The sequence below is a fragment of the Saimiri boliviensis genome, chromosome 12 (assembly GCF_048565385.1).
Source record: "Saimiri boliviensis isolate mSaiBol1 chromosome 12, mSaiBol1.pri, whole genome shotgun sequence".
In the NCBI taxonomy this organism is placed as follows: Eukaryota; Metazoa; Chordata; class Mammalia; order Primates; family Cebidae; genus Saimiri; species Saimiri boliviensis.
Genome location: NC_133460.1, coordinates 117321083 through 117346224, shown reverse-complemented (window position 1 = coordinate 117346224; position 25142 = coordinate 117321083). Strand labels below are relative to the sequence as shown.

At 47.0% G+C, this 25142-nt stretch overlaps 1 protein-coding gene across 2 annotated transcripts in view; it reads right to left on the bottom strand.

The window, feature by feature from the left end:
• The window catches only part of LOC141580672 (phospholipid phosphatase 2-like), a 47401-nt gene extending 25432 nt beyond the window's left edge, over nucleotides 1–21969 (bottom strand). Inside the window, exons 1-2 of one of the 2 annotated variants that reach the window (XR_012512985.1) lie at nucleotides 19317–21969; nucleotides 16629–18764 (exon numbers count right to left, since the gene is read on the bottom strand). Coding sequence is in view for 1 of the 2 variants with exons in the window: in XM_074383160.1 (XP_074239261.1) it covers nucleotides 18483–18764; nucleotides 19317–19619 (585 nt within the window). In the remaining variant the exon portion in view is untranslated. Of the gene's footprint in view, nucleotides 1–13375; nucleotides 18765–19316 lie in introns of those variants that run through there. The other variant, XM_074383160.1, reaches the window with a different exon arrangement.
• Between the last annotated feature and the right edge of the window lie 3173 nt (nucleotides 21970–25142).

Below are 25142 nucleotides of genomic sequence, written 5' to 3'. Positions count from 1 at the left end.
AATCATGAACCCTATTGTGAACTGCACATGTGGGATATCTGGGCTGCATGCTCCTTATGAGAATCTCATGTCTGATGATCTGTCACTGTCTTCCATCACCCCCAGATGGGACCGTCCAGTTGCAAGAAGACAATCTGAAATCATTATTTCATTACATGTTACAGTGTAATAAATGTACAATAAACGTAATGTGTTTGAATCATCCCAAATCCATGCACCCCACCCTGGGCCATAGAAAAACTGTCTTCCAGAAAACCAGTCCCTGGTGCCAAAAAGCTTGCAGACCACTGTGTTAGCATGTTCCCAACAGTGCCTCAGGTATTCTACTCAACCATCAGCACCTCTAACTTTCACAGAGATGGGAGGGAGGCTGAAATTTCAAATCTTCTAATGGCAAGGTTGGTTTCTTTGGCAACCAGCCCCACTGAGGCTGTCCAGGTGCCCCCAGCCATCAGTCGTCTCATTAGCATACAAAAGACACATCATTTCATACATTACACTCAGGACACTGGGGCAGAGACCACACACAAACTCTTATTATGTTCCAGTAACCCACAGAATGGAAGAAAAAATCTGCACAGTAGATTCTTCATAAGCGTCTGTTATCCAGAATGTATAAATAACTTTTACAATTCAACAACAAAGACAATCCAATCTAAAAACTAATGAAGCACTTTAATACACACTTCACCAGCAAGCACTTGAGAGATGCTTAACATTAGTCCTAATTCAAACCAGAAACAGATACCCCTTAACTCATACTAAAATAATCATACTAAAAAAAAAAACAAGTGTTGACAAATATGTGCGGAAACGTGAACTATTTAACACTGCTTGTGACAATATGAAATGGTGCAGCATATGTGTCAAATAATTTGGAGTTTCTTCAAACAGTTGCAAGTAGATTTACCATATGACTCAGTGATTCCATTCCTAGCTATATACCCCAAAGACCTGAAAACAGGTGTTCAAACAAAAACTCGTATGCTCTTTAAATGTGTCAAGATCATAAACATGCAGGAAAGTCTTGGGAACACTGACAGGAAAACTGGATCAAAATGAAAAAACACATTATACTCCCAAGCGGGGCAGGAGGTAAAAGTGAAATGAGTTTGTGAACTGAATTATCACGTAGGAACCATGCTGATTTCCTGATCTAGGGGTTATGTGGTGGTAACCTAGGAGAGTTTCCATGCTCTGGATAAAGTATATCGGACTATTTTGTGGGACGCTGCAAATCTAGTACAGTGATAACTGCTGGGGACTCTAAGAAAAGAAACATATTTTGCACTGCTACTGGAAGTTTCCTAGAAGTATCACATTATTAAAAAGTAAATTACTGCCAGGCATGGTAGCTCAAGCCTGTAATCCCAGCACTTTGGGAGGCCAAAGCGGGTGGATCACGAAGTCAAGAGATCGAGACCACCCTGGTCAACATGGTGAAACCCCATCTCTACTAAAAATACAAAAAATTAGCTGGGCATGGTGGCATGTGCCTGTAATCCCAGCTACTCAGAAGGCTGAGGCAGGAGAATTGCCTGAACCCAGGAGGCGGAGGTTGCGGTGAGCCGAGATCGCGCCATTGCACTCCAGCCTGGGTAACAAGAGCGAAACTCCATCTCAAAAAAAAAAAAAAAAAAACAAAAAAAAAAGTAAATTACTTTTTAAAACAACCATATCAATACTACGCCAGAAAAGCAGAGACATCACCAAAATCCACTATAGAGGCTATGCTTCATCCAAAGCTGTGAACCCTTATAAAAGCCTCAACATCAACAGACTCCACTTAGTAGATATTATTATACTTATTAGTATTAGAGGCTACCGTGTGGATACATTAGTGTTACGGCACAGTGTGGATATTAGTGTTAGGACATGGTGTACATACTATATTGGTGTTGGCGAACAGTGCAGATATTACATTAACATCAGGGAACCATGTGGATAGTATTACATTAGTATTAGAAGCAATGGTGTGGATATCAGATTAGCGTTAGGGTATGGTGTGAATATATTGGTGTTAGGGCACGGTATGGATATCATAGTAATGTTAGGGCACGGTGTGATTATTATATTAGAGGCCACTGTGAGAACATATCTTAGCAGCCACTGTGTCTGGATATTGACAATGATATCAGGGTGTAGTCATAATGATGAGATTTGGGGATTTCATTTTTCTAGATGAATTTCTTCCTTTGCTGAGTACTCTAAAGACTCTCTTCTCTGCACTCAGGGCCATGGAAAGGAAGCTTTTTACTCATCAATGAACAAGACTAAGTTGACACAACCCTCGTGCTGCCCTGGCACCTCAGAGGGAAGTTGGTCGGGGGGGGTTCACGCACCCTCTGGTGGCGCCAGAACTCAGCACAGACACTCTTACTCAGTTTCTCAGCAGATGTTCACCCCCGCCTGGCTGTCCTGAAATACCTATAAAATTCAATATTCAGTTTATTCAATGTAATAATTTTGGAAACTCAAGCCAAAATGAAGCCCACTGTAGCCATATCCTTCCCAAAAATAGTGATGGAAGACTTTGGAAGCCATGTAGAATGAAATGAATATATACACAAAATTAAAAAAAAAAAACAAAAAACCTACTCAAAATAGTCCAGAGATGGTAATATGAAATGCAAAACTATAAAAAATCTAAAAGAAAATCTAGATGACATGGGGTTTGGTGTTGAGTTTTAACACACAACATCAAATGCCAATTCATGAAAATATTGATAACAGACTTTATAAAGCTAAATATTCTACTGTGGAAAATTGTATTCAGAGAATAAAAAGACAAGACAGATGTGAGAAGATATTTACACAATACATAGGTGATTTTAAAACTGGTTAAATATCTGAACAGATACTCAACCACAGCAAATATACCGATAGTAGGCTGGGCATGGTGGATGCCCATCTCTACTAAAAATGCAAAAACTACCCAGGCATGGTGGTGCATGCCTGTAATCCTAGCTGCTCGGGAGGCTGAGGCAAGACAATCGCTTGAACCTTGGAGGCGGAGGTTGTGGTGGGCCAAGATCACACTATTCCTCTGCCCTACTGTATATGTAAAAATGCAGATTCACTGAACCAGACTAAATTGCATTCACTGGAAGGCTGATCAAGGATTCAAAAGAATGAAACCTTGTGTTTTATCTACTTCTGACCTAGAAGCACCCCCACTTCCTACTTCCAGTTGTTCCTCCTCACTGAACCAAATGACTGTACATCTTATGCATATTGATTGGTGTCTCCTGTCTCTCTAAAATGTATAAGAGCAAGCTCTACCCTGACCACCTTGGGCCCATGTTGTCAGGACCTCCTGAGGCTGTGTCATGGGCGTGTCCTTAAGCTTGGTGAAATAAGATTTCTACTTGACTGAGACCTGACTCAGATATTTTGGGATCACAATCCACAGTCACCATGGTGTGACAGTTGACTACAGCATTCAGTACAGAGACGTGCTATACAGGTTTGTAGCATGGGAGCAATAGGCTATACCATATAACTTATGTGTGGAGTGGGCTATACCATCTAGGATTTAAAAAGACACTCTATGGTGTTCAGACAAGGATGAAATCACCAAGGACAAATTTCTCAGAAAGAATTCACATCAATAGAAGATGCTTGAGTGTATTTTAAATGGTTAAGGCCTAGAAGAAAAAAATAGAAAGTCAACTCCTGTTTTGGTTTAATAACAAAGCATAATAGAGTTAACATATTTCATCTAATCTAAGATGCTAATGATTAACAAACATTATTTTATGCACCATCACAAATAGGTTGCCAATTAAACTGACTTTCTGAATAACAACAAAAATGTGAATTTACTGCTATTCATGCCAGTAAAGTAAAATGAAAATGAATTACAGTTTTGACATGTTAAAGCAAAACAGGAGGAAGCCGTTAGCCTGAGGTCTTGCAAAGCAAATGGAAACCGAATTGGAGGCATTAAAACTGACTTTAAAACATGAGCAAACCAACCAGTCAATGACAATAAACCCAGCTGCTAGTTGGCTTTATGACTATTGATGCTGAGGGAACCATCCCCACAACAGGCAGTCGCCTAGCTGGAGCCAAGGAGAAACCTCACTTAGCTGCCACCACTAACAGCTCGAAGTTCCAAGCCCTGTTTTCCGTTCTGGTGCTTCAGGTGTGATGCACGAATCATTCTTTGCTTAAATAAACTAAATTTATTTTGCCTAAAATTCTCTAACCCCTAAATCCTAACAACTAACCGGTAACCCCAAACTCTAACCCTAACCCTGATCCTCACCCAAAGCCCTGAGCATACATTGGTTTCTGCGTTTGCACTGATACGTCACTGTTGATGATTCAAACTGCTGTATGGCGGCCGCAGGAGCAGCGCGGACTTTACAGTAACGTGCGGACGGAGGCCTTGCATCAGCATCACAGCTGTTTTCTACACGAGCACTGCAGGTGTCGTATTCACATTCCGGATGTCACAGCTGCCTTAGGAACGCGCCACTGCGTTCCGAGGCTGCGGTGTGCACCTCGCACTGCCGCCACGTGGCCTTGGCTCGGGAGAACCTCGGCGCGCAGGACTCCGAGGGGCTTTTGGTGTCCAGGTTTCCACACCGAGATCTTCCTACTAGTCTCCGACCCTAAGCAGTCAGGCTGCAAACAGGAAGGATTTTACTCACTGTGGACGCGGCCCAGAGTGGTCCCCAGGTGAGGCTGTGCCCGCTAGGTCTGTGCTGTGGAGAACGCAGCTCCGCCCTCACGGGGCCCCGCAGGTCTGCACTGAGGACAACGGAACTCTGCAGGCCGCCATGACGCAAGGCACGCCGGGACTGTGACGCCGTCCGAAAAGGCGGCTCGGGCGCCCCCTGCTGGCGGCCGCCGGGCAGTGCGGGGCCCTCTCGCTCCCGGTGATGTGCCTGCGCCCTCTTCCGGCGACGAGGGCCACTGCGGGCCCTCCCACAGTGAGACCGGAGCCCCGGGGTCTGTGCTGAGGAGGTCGGAGCTCCACCTCCAAGTGCCCCCAGGTCAACACTGAGGAGAACACAACTCTGAGACCACGTGGGCGGCGATGATGCACCTCGGGGGGCGGAGCCTCAGGACTCTGAAAAGGTGGGCTTGGGCACCCTCTCCTGGCGGCAGACCGATGCAGGGCCCTCTTGCTCACACTGCAGTGGCAACATGCTCCCTGCTGGCAACTAGGGCAATGCAGCATCCTCTGGCTCACTGAGCTAGGGGGCTGTGCATATGTACACAATGTGCGCCTATATGTACATGCATACATACTGTACATCTGTACATAATGTAAACATTATGTAAATGTGCACATACTGTACATCTCTACCTAATGTGCACATTAGGTACAGTGTATATATAGTACATATGCACATAATGTGTACATTATGTATACGTGAAAATGTGTACATTACGCATATGTGTACATATTGCACATCCGTACATAATGTGCACATTATGTAAACGTGTATATATTGTACAGCTGTACATAATGTACATAATGTGCACACATATGTACACATGTACATATAGTACATATGTACATTATGTACACGGTTACATATTGTAATACCAAAATAAAAAGTACATAATGTGTACAATCTGTATATTTACCATGATATTACATATTGTATATATAATTGTAATTACATATATCATTGTGATATTACAATAATGTATATATCATACACATGTGCATATAAATGTACATATTGTACAGATTATGTACATTTATTGTACATATGTCTTGTGTACACATATGTACATCACAGTAAAGGTACATATGGTACATATTATATACATTTATTGTAATATCCCAATAAACGTACACATTATGAGTATATTCTGGGATATTATTTTTAGTATATTAGATAAAAAATTATTCCTAGTATCAGGGTGGGTATACACCCATGTGTGTATATCTTGTGATATTATCCATCATATCCTAAGTAGGTATTACTCTCATTGTGAAAGCAAGTGTACACTCTGTGACTGTTCCATTATCACAGGCGGTGTACAATGCTTCTGTGATGTAGTTACTAATATCCTGGGGAGAGTACCCTGAATATCACAGGAAGTGTACACCACCACTGTAATATTGTTTCTAACACATCCAAAAACGGAGAGGATATTACTCCAAGTATCTCAGGAAGCGCACAAACCCCCAGTGATATTGTTCCTAATAACTAAGGGATTACAGATAATAATACTCACAATGTGACTGGGGCTGTACACCCGTCCTGTGATGTTGTTCCTAATATCCAGGGAAGGAGAGGATGATGTTACTGCCCATAGAGAAATACTCTCTGTATGGCAAGAGGTGTACATCAAGCTCTGATACGGTCACTAATGTCCACAAAAAAAAAATTATATTGAATTAAACATTGCAAGGGGTGAAAACCCCCTGTGCTGTCAATCCTAATGTCAAGGGGAAGGTAAGGATGACATTTTTGTCAATATCAAAGAGATGTAACTAGAACTAGTGTTATTGTGCTTAATATTAAAAAAAAAAAACCAGAATAACATTATGATTTCCCTATGATATGGTTCTGAGTATCATATTACACAACATTTTCAAAACAGATGGTCCCTAGGAGCCAGGGTGGGCCGGGGGGCTGCTACGGGCACTCTGGATGGGGCTGTGGGCACAGCCCCCTAGCCAGGAGGTCCCTAATAGCCAGGGTGGGCCAGGGGCTGCTATGGGCCCTCTGGCGAGGGGTGCGGGCACAGCCTCCTAGCCAGGGGGTCCCTAGTAGCCAGGGTAGGCCAGGGGCTGTGTGTGGGCACAGCCTCCTAGCCAAGGAATCCCTAGCAGCCAGGGTGGCCTGGGGGGCTGCTACGGTTTTAGCTGTGTATTTTGAAAAAGTTGTCTCTAAGTGCTATAGCTGATGAAATTAGAATGAGTGATCTGTGTCTACTTGAGTTGAGCTTTCTTTTAGTAATAAAGGATTAAGTTCTATTTGAATTCTTTAGAACTGACTCTCATTCTTAATTTCTAGCAGAGGTAATAGAGTTAATCCAAAACCATAGGTGTATTAAAGTCCAGATTGACAAGTATACTCAACAAACCAGGCACTGAGCTGGAAGAGGGATCTTTTCCGGCCCACATAAATCCCTGCACAGAAATCGAGAAACAGAGACAGAAAGGGACTCACCTAAGGCTTGTCACTTGAAAGTGAGTGGCTGACTGACTAGCAGAGGGCTGGAAATCAAATCCAAATCTCCTGACCTCTAATTTCAAAGGGTGCACTGCCTCCCCAAGGCCCAGTTTCACAGGTAAATAGCTTAACAAGGGCTTTACTGGATTGAAGTCAACATTAAAAGACATCGGAACAGTCTTTGGCCCCTTGTCTCTAACGAGAATTTGCCCAGGTAATATTTTAACACTGGGTCTAACCTGAGAGATCTGGACTTTCAGCCTGAAACTCTTGAAAAGAATTGATTAACTTAGGAGTTACTGCTACAAAGTAAGAGTCAAGAACCATTTTCAGCAAAGGTGAGCTGACCTCAGTGGTCAATAGGAAATGAGCTCGTTTCAATTACCACCCTCTCACTAATCATCAAGATAAAATTTCTTAAAACATACATGTATTGTGTTTTTCGGAGGGCTGGGGGTTATCCAAGATTCTGAGTAACATGCTACCACAGGAAGGAGATGCTGTTCACTCCTGAAGACAGACACACAGACACACAGACACACACACACACACACACACACACACACACACACACACAGTCTAAACACACAACTGGTAGTGTCCAGCCAGATACTTGCCAGATACTTAGCAGTATGAGGAGGGCTTTGAAGTCATCCATGCTGCAAAGGAAAAGACACCTTTCCCTAATTCACATGTCCATTCTCCCTCCTTCTCCCCCAATGCTGCCTCCCCCTCAAGCCCACTCATTACTACGTAGAACAAAATTAGGCAGGGCTATCAGGTTAAAGCATTGTCAATGATGCTCTCATTAAAAATAACAGCACAGTCAAATGGAGAGCATGCTTGCATATAAAATGTGATTAATTCTTTCAGACATGGCTCATGATGACTGGGACCACGCCTCCAGGGAGAAGCTCTGCTCTGCAGCCATCCAAGCTGTGTGCCTGGCCACCTCCCAAAGTGCTTCACACTCTCATTTCACCCTTAGAGGCAGACAAGAGGACTGCAAAGGACTCACGTGTCACCTGTGCTCTCTGAAAAAGACTCCCATTTCTCCTGGGGACCAAAAGGAACAACAAAAGTTGTTTTTTCTTTGTAGAGCACACAACTTTTTCAAAATACACAGCTAAAACTGTTCCTGCTTTAAGTGCTATAGTCCTAGCCCTAGCCCTAGCCCTAGCCCTAAACCTAACCCTAATCCCGAACCCGAACCCGAACCCTAACCCTAACCCTAACCATTTTTTGAAATCGACTTTTCTGGAATCAACTTGCCTGGCCTTTTCTCAAATTGACTTTTCTGGAATCAACTTGTTTGGCCTTGTCTGAAATCGACTTCTCTGGAATCGACTTGCCTGGCCTTGTCTCAAATCGACTTTTCTGGAATTGACTTGCCTTGTCTGAAATCGATTTTTCTGAAATCTACTTGTTTGGTCTGAAATCGACCTTTTCTGAAATTGACTTGCCTGGCCTTGCCTGAAATCAATTTTTTTTTTTTTTTTTTGGAATCGACTTGTTTGGCCTTGCCTGAAATCGACTTTTCTGAAATCAGCTTGCCTCCCCTTGTCTTAAATCGATTTTTCTGGAATTGACTTTCCTTGCCTTGCCTGAAATCGATTTTTTTTTTGGAAGGACTTGTTTGATCTTGCCTGAAATCCATTTCTCTGGAATCGACATGTCTTGTCTGAAATCGATTTTTCTGGAATCTACTTACTTGATCTGAAATCGACTTTTCCGAAATCGACTTGCCTGGCCTTGCCTGCAATCGATTTTTCTGAAATTTACTTCTCTGGTCTGAAATCGACTTGCCAGGCCTTGCCTGAAATCGATTGTTCTGAAATCAACTTGTTTGGCCTTGCCTGAAATCCATTTTCCTGGATTCGACTTGCCTTGCCTTTTTTGAAATCGACTTTTCTGGAATCAACTTGCCTGGCCTTGAGTGAAATCCGTTTTTCTGAAATTTACTTCTCTGGTCTGAAATCGACTTGCCTGGCCTTGCCTGACATCGACTTTTCTGGAATCGACCTGCCTTGCCTGAAATCGATGTCTCTGGAATCGACGTGCCTTGTCTGAAATCGACTTTTCTGAAATCGACCTGTCTTGCCTGAAATTGATTTTTCTGGAATCGACTTGTTTGGCCTTGCCTGGAATCCATTTTCCTGGATTTGACTTGCCTTGCCTTTTTTTTGAAATCGACTTTTCTGGAATCCACTTGTCTGGTCGGAAATCGATTTTTCTGAAATGGACTTGCCTAGCCTTGCCTGTAATCGATTTTTCTGAAATCTGCTTGCCTCCCCTTGTCTGAAATCGATTTTTCTGGAATTGACTTTCCTTGCCTGAAATAGATTTTTTTGGGAATCGACTTGCTTGGCCTTGCCTGAAATCAATTTCTCTGGAATCGACGTGCCTTGTCTGAAATCGACTTTTCTGAAATCGACGTGCCTGGCCTTGCCTGAAATCCATTTTCCTAAAGCACTTAAAGCGGGGACCATTTTAGCTGTGTATTCTTAAAAACTTATCTAGCACTTAAAGCACGGACAGTTTAAGCTGTGTATTTTCAAAAAGTTGTCTGTAAGTGCCACAGCTGATAAAGTCAACATGAGTGACCTGTGTCCCCTTGAGTTGAGCATTCTTTTAGTAATAACGGATTAAGTTATACTTGAATTTTTTTTTTTTTTTGAGGTGGAGTTTCACTCTTGTTACCCAGGCTGAAGTGCAATGGCGCGATCTCGGCTCACCGCAGCCTCCGCCTCCTGGGTTCAGGCAATTCTCCTGCCTCAGCCTCCTGAGTAGCTGGGATTACAGGCACGTGCCACCATGCCCAGCTAATTTTTTGTGTTTTTAGTAGAGACAGGGTTTCACCATGTTGACCAGGATGGTCTCGATCTCTCGACCTCGTAATCCACCCACCTCGGAAGCCGAGGCAGACAGATCACCTGAGGTTAGGAGTTCTAGACCAGCTTGGCCAATGTGGCAAAACCCTGTCTCTACTAAAAATACAAAAATTACCCGGGCCTGCTAGCATGCACTTGGAATCCTAGCTACTTGGGAGGCTGAGGCAGAAGAACTGCTTGAACCCAAAAGGTGGAGGCTGCAGTAAGCTGATATCGAGCCACTGCACACCAGCCTGGCTGAAACGGCAAGATTCCATCTGGAAAAGAAAAAAAGAAAGAAAACCAAAATGTCTGGGAGTGGCAGGGTGCAGTGGCTCACTTCTGTAATCCCAGCAATTTGGGAGGCTGAGGCGAGCAGAGCACCTGACATTAGCAGTTCAAGACCAGCCTGACCAACATGAAGAACACCTGTCTCTATGGAAAATAAAAAAATTAGCTGGGCATAGTGGCATGTGCCTATAATCCCAGCTCCTCAGCTGGATGAGGAAGGAAGATCACTTCAACCTGGGAGGTGAAGTTTGCAGTGAGCTGAGGTGGTGCTACTGCACTCCAGCCTGGGTGACAGAGAAAGTCTCCGTCTAAAAAAAAAAAAAAAATTCAAATAATTTCACACTAGAATAGTTATACTAAAAAACAAAACAAAGAGTTGACAAAGATGTGCAGAAACTTGAACCCATAAACACTGCTTCTGACAGTATTAAACAGTCCAGCCTATGTGTAAAATCATTTGGTGTTTCTTCAAACACTTGCAAATAGATTTGCCATATGACTCAATGATTCCATTCCTCGGCATATACTGTAAAGAACTGAAGACAGGTGTTCAAACAAAAACTTGTATGCTCTTTAAGTGTGTCAAGGTGACAAATATGCAGGAAAGTCTGGGTCACAGTGCCAGGAAAAGAAAACTGGATCAGAACAATGAAAAACACATCATACTCCCAGGTGGTGCAGAAGGTAAAAGTGAAATGAGTTTGTAGACTGAATTATCATGTAGAAACCGTGCTGATTTCCTGATCTAGGGGTTATGTGGTGGTTACCTGGGAGAGTGTACTTTGGGCAAAATATACTGAAGTATTTTCTGGGACATTGTAAATCTGGTACAGCAACAACTGCTGCAAAATCTAAGAGAAGAAACAGGTTATACTTTGTACTGCTATTGGAAGATTCTTAGAAGTATGACATTATTGGAAAGCAAACTACTTTTTAGAACAACCATATCAATACCATGCCAGGAAAGCAAAGACCTCATCAAAATCCATTATAGAGGCTATAGTTCAACCAAAGCTGTGAAATCCTTATAAAAGTCTCCATGTCAACAGAGTCCACTTAGTAGATACTACTGTATTTACTAGTATTAGAAGCTACTGTGTGGATATATTAGTGTTATGGCATGATATGGATATTAGTGTTAGGACATCGTGTGAATATTATACTGGTGTTAGGGCACGGTGTGATTACTATATTACAGACCACTGTGAGAATACTTATTAGCAGCCACTGTGTCTTGGACACTGACAAGATCAGAGTGTAGTCAAAACAGTGGATTTGATGGTTTCCTTTGTCTAGCTGAATTCCTTCCTCTGCTGAGTACTCTCTAAAGACTCTCTCCTCTGCAGTCAGGGCTTTGGACAGGAAGTTTGTTACTCACCAATGAATAACACCAAGTTGACACGACCTTCATGCTGCCCTGAGGAAGATAAAGCTCCTTGCCACTTCTAGCACCTCAGAGGGAAGTTGGTCAGGGGTGGGTTTGTGCACCCTCTGGTGATGCCAGAGCTCAGCACAGACACTCTTGCTCAGTTTCTAGGTGGACGTGCAACCCCACCTGGCTGTCCTGAAATACCTATAAAATTCAATATTGAGTTTACACAATGTAATAATTTTAGAAATTCAAACCAAAATGAAGCCCGCTATAGCCATTCCTTCCCAAAGACGGTGATGGAAGACTTTGGAAGCCATGTAGAATAAAATGAATAAACACACAAATTAAGAAAAACAAAAACCTACTCAAAATAGTCCAGAGACTGTAATTTTTTTTTTTTTTTTGAGACGGAGTTTCACTCTTGTTACCCAGGCTGGAGTACAATGGTGCTATCTCGGCTCACCGCAACCTCCGCCTCCTGGGTTCAGGCAATTCTCCTGCCTCAGCCTCCTGAGTAGCTGGGATTATAGGCACGCACCACCATGCCCAGCTAATTTTTTGTATTTTTAGTAGAGACGGGGTTTCACCATGTTGACCAGGTTGGTCTCGATCTCTCCACCTCGTGATCCACCCACCTCGGCCTCCCAAAGTGCTGGGATTACAGGCTTGAGCCACCGCGCCCGGCCCAGAGACTGTAATTTTAAATGCAAAACTATAAAAAATCTAAAAGAAAATCTATATGACATTGAGTTTGGTGTTGACTTGTAACATAAAACATCAAATGCCAATTCATGAAAATATTGATAACACAGACTTTATAAAACTAAGTATTCTACCGTGCAAAACTATTCAGAGAACAAAAAGACAAGAGAGATGTGAGAAGATAATTACAAAATACATACGTGATTTTAAAACTGGGTAAATATCTGAACAGATACCTAACCAAAGCAAATATACCGATAGTAGGCTGGGCATGGTGGCTCATGCCTGTCATCCCGCAACTTTCGAAGGCTTAGATGGGTAAATAATCTGAGGTCAGGAGTTCCAGACCAGCCTGGCCAACATGGCGAAACCCCATCTTTACTAAAAATACAAAAAATTAGCCAAGCGTGCTGGTGGGCACCTGTAATCCCAGCTACTTGGGAGGCTGAAGCAGGAGAATCACTTAAACATGGGAGCTAGAGGGTGCAATGAGCCAGTGTCGTGCCATTGCACTCCAACCTAGGTTACAGAGCAAGAAAGACTCCATCTCAAAAAAAAAAATGTTAATAACATATCTGACACATGTTGATATGTTAATACGAGGGGAAACTAGTTTGGGTCTACACAGGAAATCTGCATTTTCCTCCCAATTTCAGTGTGAATCTAAAACCAATTTAAAATAAAACCATTATTTAAAAATTATAAATTTTTTTAAATATCTGCTTACTTATTTGTACTAATAATAAGTAGTAATTGACACTAACTACTACTTTTCAAAACAAGGGCATTCATGATGCTGCAAAGTAATTTATGCAAACATATATAATTTCAATGAAATACCTATTTTACAAGATTTATGTTAAAATAACACATCCATGTAAACATATTTATCGTATCTTTTTTCTTTTTTTTTTTTTTTTTTGAGGCGGAGTTTCGCTCTTGTTACCCAGGCTGGAGTGCAATGGCACGATCTCGGCTCACCGCAACCTCCGCCTCCTGGGTTCAGGCAATTCTCCTGCCTCAGCCTCCTGAGTAGCTGGGATTACAGGCACGCACCACCATGCCCAGCTAATTTTTTGTATTTTTTTTAGTAGAGACGGTGTTTCACCATGTTGACCAGGATGGTCTCGATCTCTCGACCTCATGATCCACCCACCTCGGCCTCCCAAAGTGCTGGGATTACAGGCTTGAGCCACCGCGCCCGGCCCTATCGTATCTTTTTTCTTGTGGTATGGTTCACTCTCTAGGAAATCTGGTCACCTTAGAACCAAGGAAAGAATTCAGATTTTGGAGACTATTTCAATTACAGCAGGACGTTTTCAAAAATACAACTTTAAAAAAAAAAATTTCTTCCAATCGATGTGGTGACGTCATGCTCTCCCGGGCCGTGACCGATCCGTGGCGGGCGAGGGAAGGCCATTCATGGTGAATGGGACCGCTCTTCTCGCCCTGCCCGCGCGGGCCCCTTGCCTCTCTTCTCCCTGCCTGTAGGGTTTGCCTTGGGAGAGGCGTAGGGGTACAGAATCCGGCTTGACCTCGCTGTGCTTCCCCGATCCTCTGCCTGGCGGGGGCGGGGGCAGCGGGGTCATCTGACGCGGCAGGCATCCCTCGCTCTTGCCTCCTGTGGTTGTTGCCTTGCGGGGGCGGGCCCCTCTCCGCGGCGGTGGGGGGCTGTCCCGCCAGCCCCCAGTGCTGCCCTTGCCGGGGTGGTGTGAGCGTTGGCTCCGCTTGGGCCTTTGCGGTGCCCCTGGAGCGCTCCGGGCTGTCCCTCAGGTGCCCGAGGCCGAGCGGTGGTGCTGTTCCAGCCCCTGGGGCCCCCTCCTCCGGTTGCTGCCATGGGGTCTGCGTGTGGGTCCTGAGGAGGAGCTCAGCTCGTCAGGGGGGGGTCGTCGAGGTGGTCAAGCAAGGTGTGCCCCTCCCGCGCAGGGTAAGGGGCGCGTCTGGTTTTCCTCCTCTTGCCAAAGACCACCCCTCCCTTTCCCAGGTGTCCCTGAGCACCTACCTCCATGGGTGGCCCAATGAGGGGCGACCGGTTTATTAATTTAATTTATATATATTAAATAAAAAAAATTAAAATAGCAATTGATTGTGACTGAATCACTTATTATAATGAATGCTTCTCTTTGTTTTGTTTCCCAGCATTTCTTTTAGCTACAATACAACAAAAGCAAATATTTGCCATTGGAAAAAAATATTCAAAGGAAGACTGTAAAGGGAATTTGTGACCACAATTATTCAATGTTTCATGACAATGCTTTCTAATACTGAAAAATTTAAAGGGATAGTCAAAGTTATTCCCCCAAAGATGCTTTGAAGAAATCGATGAAACTAGAGAAACAAAAGTGGCAGGACAATCAATGCGACTTTAGATGTCACCGTGTCTTGTGAGAAAAAGTAATTTACCTTTAGAGGATCGCTAAGAATTACTGGAAGCCCAGACTCTGGAATGTATCTAAATTTAGTTGTCAATATCACTAGCAATGAATGTGATAAAAAGGGATCTCTGTTTTATTTGTGTAATACAATACCAATGCAGTATTTAACGCTCCAAGGAAAACAAGTTATACCTGAAATACAGTTGACAATATCAGAATCAAAATAAGTTTCCTGACCAGGCATGGTGGCTCATGCCTGTAATCCCAAGACTTTGAGAGGCCAAAGCAGGTGGATCACCAGAGGTCGGGAGCTCCAGACCCGCCTGACAAACACGGAGAAACCCCATCTCTACTAAAAATACAAAAATTACCCAGGCTTGGTGGTGCCTGCCGGTAATCCCAGCTACTGGGGAGGATGCGGCAAGACAATCGCTTAAACCAGGGAGGAGGCGGGTGTGCTGGGCCAAGATCACACCATTCCTCTGCCCTACTGTCTATGTAAAAATGCAACTTCACTGAACCAGACTAAATTGTATTCAGTGGAAGGCTGATCAAAAAATTCAGAAGAATGCAACTTTTGTTTTATCTACTTCTGACCTAGAACCACCCCCTACCCCGCGTTCCTACTTCCAGTTGTTCCACCTCACTGAACCAAATGACTTTACATCTTGCACATATTGATTGGTGTCTCTTGTCTCTCTAAAATATATAAAAGCAAGCTCTACCCTGACCACCTTGGGCCCATGTTGTCAGGACCTCCTGAGGCTGTGTCATGGGCATGTCCTTAACCTTGGCGAAATAAGCTTTCTACTTGACTGAGACCTGACTCAGATATTTTGGGATCACAATCCACAATCACCATGGTGTGACATTTGACTACAGCATTCAGTACAGAGATGAGCTATACAGGTATGGTATGTAGTCTGAAAGCAAGAAGCTATACCATATCACTTATGTGTGAAGGGGGCTACACCATCCAGGTTTTATAAGGACACTCGATGGTGTTTGCACAAAGATGAAATCACTAAGGACACATTTCTCAGACAGTATCCACATTGTTAGGAGATACTTGAGTGTATTTTAATTGGTTAAAGCCTAGGAGGAAAAAAAAAGCAACTGAACTCCTGTGATGGTTTCATAACAAAGCTTAATAGAGTTAACATATTTCATCTAATCTAAGATGCTAATAATTAACAGACATTATTTTATGCAACATCACAAATAGGCTGCCAATTAAACTGACTTTCTGAATGACAACAAAAATGTGAACTTACTTTTATTAATGCCAGGAAAATAAAATGAAAATGAATTATGGTTTTGATATGTTAAAGCAAAAAAGGAGGAAGCCGTTAGCCTGAGGTCTTGCCTAAGCAAACAGAAACCAAACTTCGAGGCATGCAAACTGACTTAAAAACATGAATAAACCAATTAGTCAATAACCAAAAGCCCAGCGGCCAGCTGGCTGTATGACTATTTACACTGAGGGAACCATCCCCACAACCGGCGGTCGCCCAGCTGGAGCCCATGAGAAACCTCACTCAGCTGTCTCCGCTAAGAGCTCGAAGCCCCAAGCCCTGTTTTCCGTTCTGGTGCTTCAGGTGTGATTCATGCATCATTCCTTCCTTCAAGTTTGCCTAAAATTTTTCTAACCCCTGTATCCTAACCCCTAACTGGTAACCCCAAACTCTAACCCTATCCGCTAGCCCTAATCCTCACCCTAAACCCTAACCATACGTTGGTTTCTACGTTTGCACTGATATGTCCATGTTGAGTATTGAAACTGCGGTACTGGCAGGGCCGCATGACTAGTGCGGATTTTATAGTAACATGTTTGGACTGAGGCCTTGCATTAGCATTAGGTGTTTCCTACCTGAGCACTGGGCTTATTGTATCCGTATTTCAGAGGCCATATCTGCCTCAGGAACGCTCCATTTGTCTTCTGAGGCTGCTGGGTGCACCTCACACCGCAGCCGCCTGGCCTTGGGTGGGAGAACCCAGGTGCGCAGGGTTCAGAGGGGCTTTTCGTGTCCAGTTTCCCACACAGAGCTCTTCGTACTAGTCTCTGACCCTCAGCAGTCAGGAATGCAAACAGGAAGGATTTTACTCACCCTGGACATGGCCCAGAGTTGTCCCAAACCGAGGCTGTGCCCACTGCATCTGTGCCATGGAGAACGCAGCTCTGCAGATTGCCGTGACGCGATGCACGCCGGCGACCTGACGCCCACTGAAAAGGCACGCTCGGGCGCCCCCGGCTGGTGGCCAGGCGGTGGGAGCCCTCTTGCTCATGGTCCTGTGTCTGCACCCCCCTGATGGCAGCTGGGGCCACCACAAGCCCCTCTTGCTGTAAGAACCCCGCCCCAAGGTGTGTGCTGAGGAGGACGCAGTTCCACCCTCACAATGCCCCCCAGTTCTATAAGGAGGAGAACGCACCTCTGCAGACCGCTGTGACTCAATGCACGCTGGTGGTGTGACACGATGCACACCGGTGGAGGAGCCTCAAGAATCTGAAAGGTGGGTGTGGGGGCCCCTACTGGGGGCCTGCACTGCAGGGCCCTCTTGCTCACGATGCTGTGCCCACGCCCCCTTCTGGCTAGGTCCACTGCAGGGCCCTCTGACAGTGTGGTGACCGGCATCACCTGCTGGCAGCTGGAGCCCTGCAGGGCCCTCTTGCTCAGTATAGTGGCAATATGCCCGCTGCTGGCAAACAGGGCAGTGCTACATCCTCTTGCTCACAGTGTGGTGCCTGTGCTGCTGGGCACTCTTACTCTCGGTGTAGTGGGGTCACGCCCCCGGCTGGCCGCTGGGGCACTGCAAGACCCTCTTGCCCATAGTGTCCTGGCAACACTCCCGTGATGGCAACTAGAGCACTGCAGGGTTCTCTTGCTCATGGTGTGGTATTCGCTGGGATTACAAGCGTGTGCCACCATGCCTGGCTAATTTTGTATTTTTAGTAGAGACAGGATTTCTCCATGTTGGCCAGGCTGGTCTCGAACTCCCAACCTCAGGTAATCTGCCCGCCCCAGCCTCCCAAAGTGCGGGGATTATGGGCATGAGCCACCTAGCTCGGCCTAATTTTTTGATTTGTCGTAGACATGGGGTTTTGCCATATTGCCAATGCTGCGGGGTTTCCTTCTGATGAGATGAAAATATTCTGGAATTAGGTAGAGGAGATGGCTGTACAGCATTGTGAATGTACTAAAAATGAACTGTACACATTAAAATGGAAGAAATGGTGACTTATACAAATTATATTTTGATTTATTTATTTATTTATTCTGGTCTGACATTACCCTAGGCTTGTCAGTCAATATTTTGATTTTTTTTAAAAGGACAACGATGAGTTGAAACGTTTAAGGACCTATCAGTAGAAATGGTAAGAAGACAGCGCATGGCTGGGCGCGGAGGCTCACGCCTGTAATCCTAGCCCTTTGGGAGGCCAAGGTGGGTGGATCACCTGTGGTCAGGAATTCAAGACCAGCCTGGCCACCATGGTGAAAACCCATCTTTAAAAAAAAAAAAAAAAAGAAGAAGACAGTGCAGAAGAGGGCAGGGCTGAGACTCAAGGGAGACAGCACGCTCCCCACGGCCTCCTGCCATCTGCGGGGCGCCTGGAGCCCTGAGGCCTCGCTCCTGCCTGACCACCTGCCTGCTGGCTGCTAACCATCTGGCTTCTCCGGCTTCTTCAGCTCCCACTGCCCCCAGAGTGAAGGCTGCTTGTCCACACTCACCTGGCCTCGGTGATGCCAGCAGCGTTTCCCCTGCACACGCTCTCCAGCTGCACGTAGACCGAGCACTTGACCCAGCTCCACTCGGGGTCACAGATGGCCAGGAAGTTGGGGTGCAGGTGGCCGATCGTGTACTTGGCCAGGTCCGTCAGAGACTGGCTCACAGCCGCCCCGAAGAGGAAGGTTCCCAGCACCTTGTACACGGCAGCCACGTAATTATTGAAGTCAGAGCAGGAATAGAGCCAGTCTGTGGGCACCAGGTAGGCTTCTCCTGCCGAGACCTGCGTGTGGGGCAGCCACAGTGACCAGAGGGGGTCCTGGTCAGCCCATGGGCCCTTAGTGGGCCTCAGTCCTCCCCACGGGCCTCCCCAAGGCTGCTGCAGAGCTGGAGACTCTAAAGGTGCCCTAGCTGGGCTCGGTGGCTCACACCTGCCAGCCCAGCACTGTGGGAGGCTGAGGCGGGAGGATCACCTGAGGCCAGGCATTAAAGACCAGCCTGACCAACATGGTGAAACCTGTGTCTACTAAAAATACGAAAATTAGCAGCTTGTAGTCCCAGCTACTGGGGAGAGTGAGGCAAGAGAATCACTTGAACCCAGGAGGCGGAGGTTACAGTGAACGGAGATCCTGCCATTGCACTCCAGCCTGGGCAACAAGAGCAAAACTCCGTCTCAAAACACAAAAGGGGGTTCCTATTACCCACAAGTACCACTCAGGGCAAGGCTGTGTCCCCCAGCCCCCTACAGACCTCCAGGCCACCCCCATCAGGAACCCAGGGTTAGGCTGCCCCATCCCGCCTCCCTCCCTGTCCCTCTGAACCCCTCCTGCCTTACAAGGATGATGGTGGCCATGATGGTGACCCCAGCCATGAGCCCAAGGGTGATGGTGTCTGGATGACAGGGGTACCGGATGGAGTCATCCCCACAGTCAAATCCTCGGTTATACAGGGTGTTCACCAGCGACAGGACAGCGAAGGACAGAAAGGCTGGAGGGGGAGAAGGGCCTGGGAGCTGTGAGGTTCTCAAACCAGCTGGGCCATGGGGCCCCCACACCCGCCTTGGCCTCGAGGCCTCCCACCAACAAGGAAGAGCTTTTCTCACAGCACGTGGGAGGCCCAAGTGACACTCCTTTCCCATCACCCTCAGATGAGCACGAACTCCCCAGGCCCTCTCCCCGTCACACCCTCCCTCTGCTCCTTGAAAAAACTGGGCAAGGCCGGGCGCGGTGGCTCAAGCCTGTAATCCCAGCACTTTGGGAGGCCGAGGCGGGTGGATCACAAGGTCAAGAGATCAAGACCATCCTGGTCAACATGGTGAAACCTCATCTCGACTAAAAACACAAAAAAATCAGCTGGGCATGGTGGCGCGTGCCTGTAATCCCATCTACTCAGGAGGCTGAGGCAGAAGAATTGCCTGAACCCAGGAGGCGGAGGTTACAGTGAGCAGAGACCCTGCCATTGCACTCCAGCCTGGGGAACAAGAGCAAAACTCCATCTCAAAAAAAAAAAAAGAAAAGAAAAAAACAGGCAAACACTCACCTCTGGGCCTTTGCACAGGGACTTCTCTCTGCCCAAAATATCTTATTTTTATTTTTAAAAGTAGAGACAGGGGTCTGATGCCAGTCACAAACTCCCAGGCTAGAGCGACCCCCAGCCTCAGCCTCCCAAAGTGCCGAGATTACAGGTGTGAGACAACGTGCCAGGCACCAAAGTGACTCCCACTTCCACTCAGTTTCATCTCCCCTCCCGGCTGTCCCCACCAGCGTCCCTCTCACAAAAGGAAAGGTCTGTTTAGCCGTGCATGGTGGCACGTGCCTGTAATCCAGCTACTTGGGAGGCTGAGGCAGAAAAATTGCTTGAAACCGGAAAATGGAAGTTGCAGTGAGCCAGGATCGTGCCACTACACTCCAGCCTGGCAACAGAGCGAGACTCTGTCTCAATTTATTAAACGAAAATAAATAAATAAATAAATAAAAATAAAAGGGAAGGTCTGCTCTTTCTCCCTATTGCCCCATGTGGAATTACGCAGTCACCTGTGGGACACTGGACTTAATCTCCCTGCCTCCACCTGCCAGCACCAGAAGTCTATCGTGTTCAGGACAGAGACCCTGGAGGCTGCTCAGAGCCTGGCCAGGGCAGATGTTTAATAAACATCTGTTAAAACAGGCAGGACTAATTTCAACCTAAGAGCTGGCCAGAGAAGTCAGGAAAAGGCAAAAGCAGGGGCACAGCAGAGGTGCCTTCATGCTCACCCCTGCCCGCCACTGACCCTCGTGCCAGGGCACATGCCAGCCACACGGTGACTCAGGGACAAAAGGCACATTCTTGTCAATTCCACACTTGCGGAAGGTGTCACATAGCACTGGGGCTCCCGGGGCCCTGCTGAGCTGAGGGTGGCCAGGGAAGCCGGAGTCAGCTACAGAGGGCAGGGGTCGGGGCAGCTCCCTGTTCCACGCAGCAGCTGCACAGCAAAAGCACAGGGTGTCTACCCCAGAGAATAACGAAGGCAGGGCGTCTTTGGCCCAGCAGGGCAAGGACAAAAAAGGGTGGCTCTTCTGAATTCTGAGAGTCTGAGGAGGGACAGGGAGCCTCACACTCCTCTCTGCATGCCAGCTGCAAGGGTCCTAGGACACAGCACACATTCGATGCTGGCTGAGTCTGGAAAAATAAAGCAGTGAAGACAGCAGAGGTCTGCCTCACAGGGCAGAAAAGGCGGAGGGAATGCAGAACAGAACGGGCAGCGCAGGTGCCCAGAGCCGGGACGGTGCCTGGAGAAGCGAGCGCTGGGGCAGAGGGGGCTGCGCTGTAAGAGCCCGGCTTTTGCTGGGGCGCAGGCGTGGCTGGCGCCGCTGTGAGTGACGGCAGAGACCAGGGAGGAGGCTCCTGCAATTGCACCGCAGTGGACGGCTGGGGTCACAGGCCGCTGACAGCGAACACCAGCCCCTCCCCGCAGCTCTCAGCAGGCGGAGGCTCACACCGGTTGGCCTCCGTTTCCGACCTCCCTGCCCCAGTAACTCCAGCTAGATACTCAGACACCCCCATGACAACCGGCCCCGGGCTTGCCTCTGCCTGGAAAGCTCACCCTGGGGTCCCCGGAACAGGCACCTTCTCTTCCTTTGACCCCCGGGAGCCTTCCCGCCCTCACACTGCCCGCACAGCCCCATCTGGAACCTGTGGTCTGCACTGTGACGGGCCGCAGCTTCCAGATGGAGATGCCCTCGGCCTGGCCACCACCCCTGGCACGCAGCAGCCACACCCAACCCCGCCCCGGCGGCACCTCCCGGCTGTGCGGCCTCCAGCAGGCGACTCTGTGAGGCTGCACCTCCCTCACAGGCCGTTTACGGAACCGTTTCGGTTATCTGCATGCTGCTGAGGGCCTGGCTGCCAGAAAGTGCCACACACATGTTTAAGTACCTGACAGCACAGCTGCTCAGGACATGGCACCCAGGGCTGACAGACACCCCACGGAGACCTCGTGCTGTCCCTTAGCCCCCCCAACAGGGGTCTACTTCGGAGTTCAGAGGGCTTGGCCAGAGAACCAGGAAACGCGCTGAGGAGGAGCGCCCCCCCGCCCCCCCCCCACGGTGACAGATCCGCGAGGCCATTGTCCCTTCAGCCACAGAGCAAACACTTGGCCTTTGTTTCCGGGACCCTGGCGGGAGGCCTTGGGGCGCTGCTTCCCCCATCTGGCCCAATAACCCACAGGACAGGTTTCGGACTCCCGAGGTCCCGAAGCCCGGGACTCAGCTTTTCTCTCCAAGTGACTCCCCCGCCCAAGGTGCAGGGGTTCGAATCCCACCGACGCACTGGGCCTATGCCTATCTATTTATTATATTACTTTTGAGACAGAGTTTCCTTCTCGTTGTCCATGCTGGAGTGCAATCTCAGCTCACTGCAACCTCTGCTTCCCAGGTTGAAGCAATTCTTCTGCCTCGGCCTCCCAAGTAGCTGAGATTGTAGGCACATGCCACCATGTTTGTCTAATTTTGTATTTTTAGTAGAGGTGTGGTTTCTGCATGTTGGTCAGGCTGGTCTTGAACTCCTGACCTCAAGTGATCCACCCGCCTCAGCCTCCCAAAGTGCTGGGATTACAGGCATGAGCCACCTCACCTGTCCACTATGCCTATCTCATTGTATTTCTAAAAGGAGAGGGAAAAGAAATAATTGCATTTCCATCCTCACAGTAACTCCATAAAGGAGATAATATCATTTACCTTTTACAAATGTGAAACAAAACCTCCAGCTTTTTTTTTTTTTCTGAGACGGTGTCTCACTTTGAAGCCCAAGCTTGAGTGGCATGACCTTGGCTCACTGCAGTCTTGACCTCCAGGACTCAAGTGATCCTCCCACTTTAGCCTCCTGAGTAGCTGGGACTACAGGAGGACGCTGCCACACCTGGAAAAATTTTTGAAATTTTTTTTAGAGACGGGGTCTTGTTATGTTGCCCAGGCTGCTCTCAAACTCCTGGGCTCAAGCAATCCTCCCACATCGACCTCCCAAGGTGCTGGGATTACAGGCATGGTCGCTCCAACTTTTTTTTTTTTCCCAAGGCCACATTAAGTTGTCAGCGGCTGAGTCAAAAGAGTCCTGGGGTCTGCTGACTCCTACTTCAGTGTTTCTTCAGCTAGACTACAGCCACTGTCATTCCTGGAAGTTGTCTGACAGTGGACTGAGATGGATTATTTGGGTGTGTAGCACAAACAGAGGAACATCTCTTAGGAGACTGAACCCTGAAGTTCTGATGGGGCCAGCATGTATTCTGGGGAAAGGTTCCATAGCTCCCATCCATGACCAGTGGATAGGAATTAGGTACCAGGCGTGGTGGCTCACGCCTGGAATCCCAGCACTTTGGGAGGCTGAGGTGGGTGGATCACTAGGTCAGTTCAAGACCAGCCTGGCCAATATGGTGAAACCCCATCTCTACTAAAACTACAAAAATTAGCTGGGCCTGGTGGTGGGTGCTTCTAATTCCAGCTACTCAGGAGGCTGAGGCAGCAGAATCATTCGAACCCAGGAGGTGGAGATTGCAGTGAGCCGAGATTGCGCCACTGCACTCCAGCCTGGGTGACAAAACAACACTCAGTCTAAAAAACGAAAATGCTGGGCATTGGCCAGGTGCAGTGTGATGGCACACATCTGCCTGCTGTGGCAGGCAGATCACTTGAGGTCAGGAGTTCCAGACCAGCCTGACCTACATGGTGAAAGCCCATCTCTACTAAAAATATGAAAATTAGCTGGGTGTGGTGGCAGATGCCTATAATTCCACCTACTCAGAGTGCTGAGGCAGGAGAATTGCATTAACCTGGGAGGCAGAGTTTGCAATGAGCTGAGATCATGCCACTGTACTCCAGCCTGGGCGACAGAGCAAGACTTCATCTCAAAAAAGAAAAAAAGTTGGGTGTGGTGGTGTGTGGTCTCAGCTACTTAGGAGGCTGCAGTGTGCAGATCACTTGAGCCCAGAAATTTGAGGCTTCAGGGAGCTATGGTGGAGTCACTGCACTCCAGACTGGGTGACAAAATGAGGCCCCTATTTCTAAAAAACTAATTTAAAAAATTAACAAAATAAGAGAGACAATAGGATAGTATTCATCACCAATAAGAGATCAATCACATCACCCACTGAATATTGCTAACATGATCAAACTCTAATCTAATGGGGTGAGCATAAATCCAGCTGCAAATATGCCACAAATACAAAAGACAGAAAATGGGTTCACCTGCACCAGGGAAATCCAGACTTTGAGAAATGTTACAGGCTCAACAGTGTGGAGTCTTCCAAAATCCATAGAAAAGAAAAGGGATAGGCCAGGCAAGGAGGCTCACGCCTGTAATCCCAGCACTTTGGGAGGCCAAGGTGGGCAGATCACAAGGTCAGGAGTTTGAGACCAGCCAGACAACATGGAGAAACCCCATCTTTACCAAAAATACCAAAATTAGCCAGGTGTGGTAGCACATGCCTGTAATACCAGCTATTCAGGAGGCTGAAGCAAGAGAATCACTTGAACCTGGGAGTCGGAGGTTGCAGTGAACTGAGATTGTGCCATTGCACTCTGGCCTGGGTGACAGAGCAAGACTGTCTCAAAAAAAAAAAAAATGGAAAAGGAATAGAGGAGAAACTTGTAGATTTTGTCTTTTTTAAAATTTTAGTTTTTGGCCAAGCACGGTTGTTCACACCTGTGATCCCAATCTTTGCACTTTGAGAGACTGAGGTGGGCAGATCACCTGAGGTCAGGAGTTTGAGGACAGCCAGGCCAACATGGTGAAACCCCGGCTCTATTAAAAGTACAAAAATGCTGGGCATGGTCCCATGTGCCTGTAATCTCAGCTACTTGGGAGGATGAAACAGAAGAATGACTTGAACCCAGGAGGCGAAGGTTGCAGTGAGGTGAGATCACACCACTGTACTGCAGCCTGGGTAGAGTTAAAAAAAAAAAAGAAGCCGGGTGCGGTGGCTCAAGCCTGTAATCCCAGCACTTTGGGAGGCTGAGGCGGGTGGATCACGAGGTCGAGAGATTGAGACCATCCTGGTCAACATGGTGAAACCCTGTCTCTACTAAAAACACAAAAAAATTAGCTGGGCATGGTGGCACATGCCTGTAATTCCAGCTACTCAGGAGGCTGAGGCAGGAGAATTGCTTGAACCCAGGAGGCGGAGGTTGCG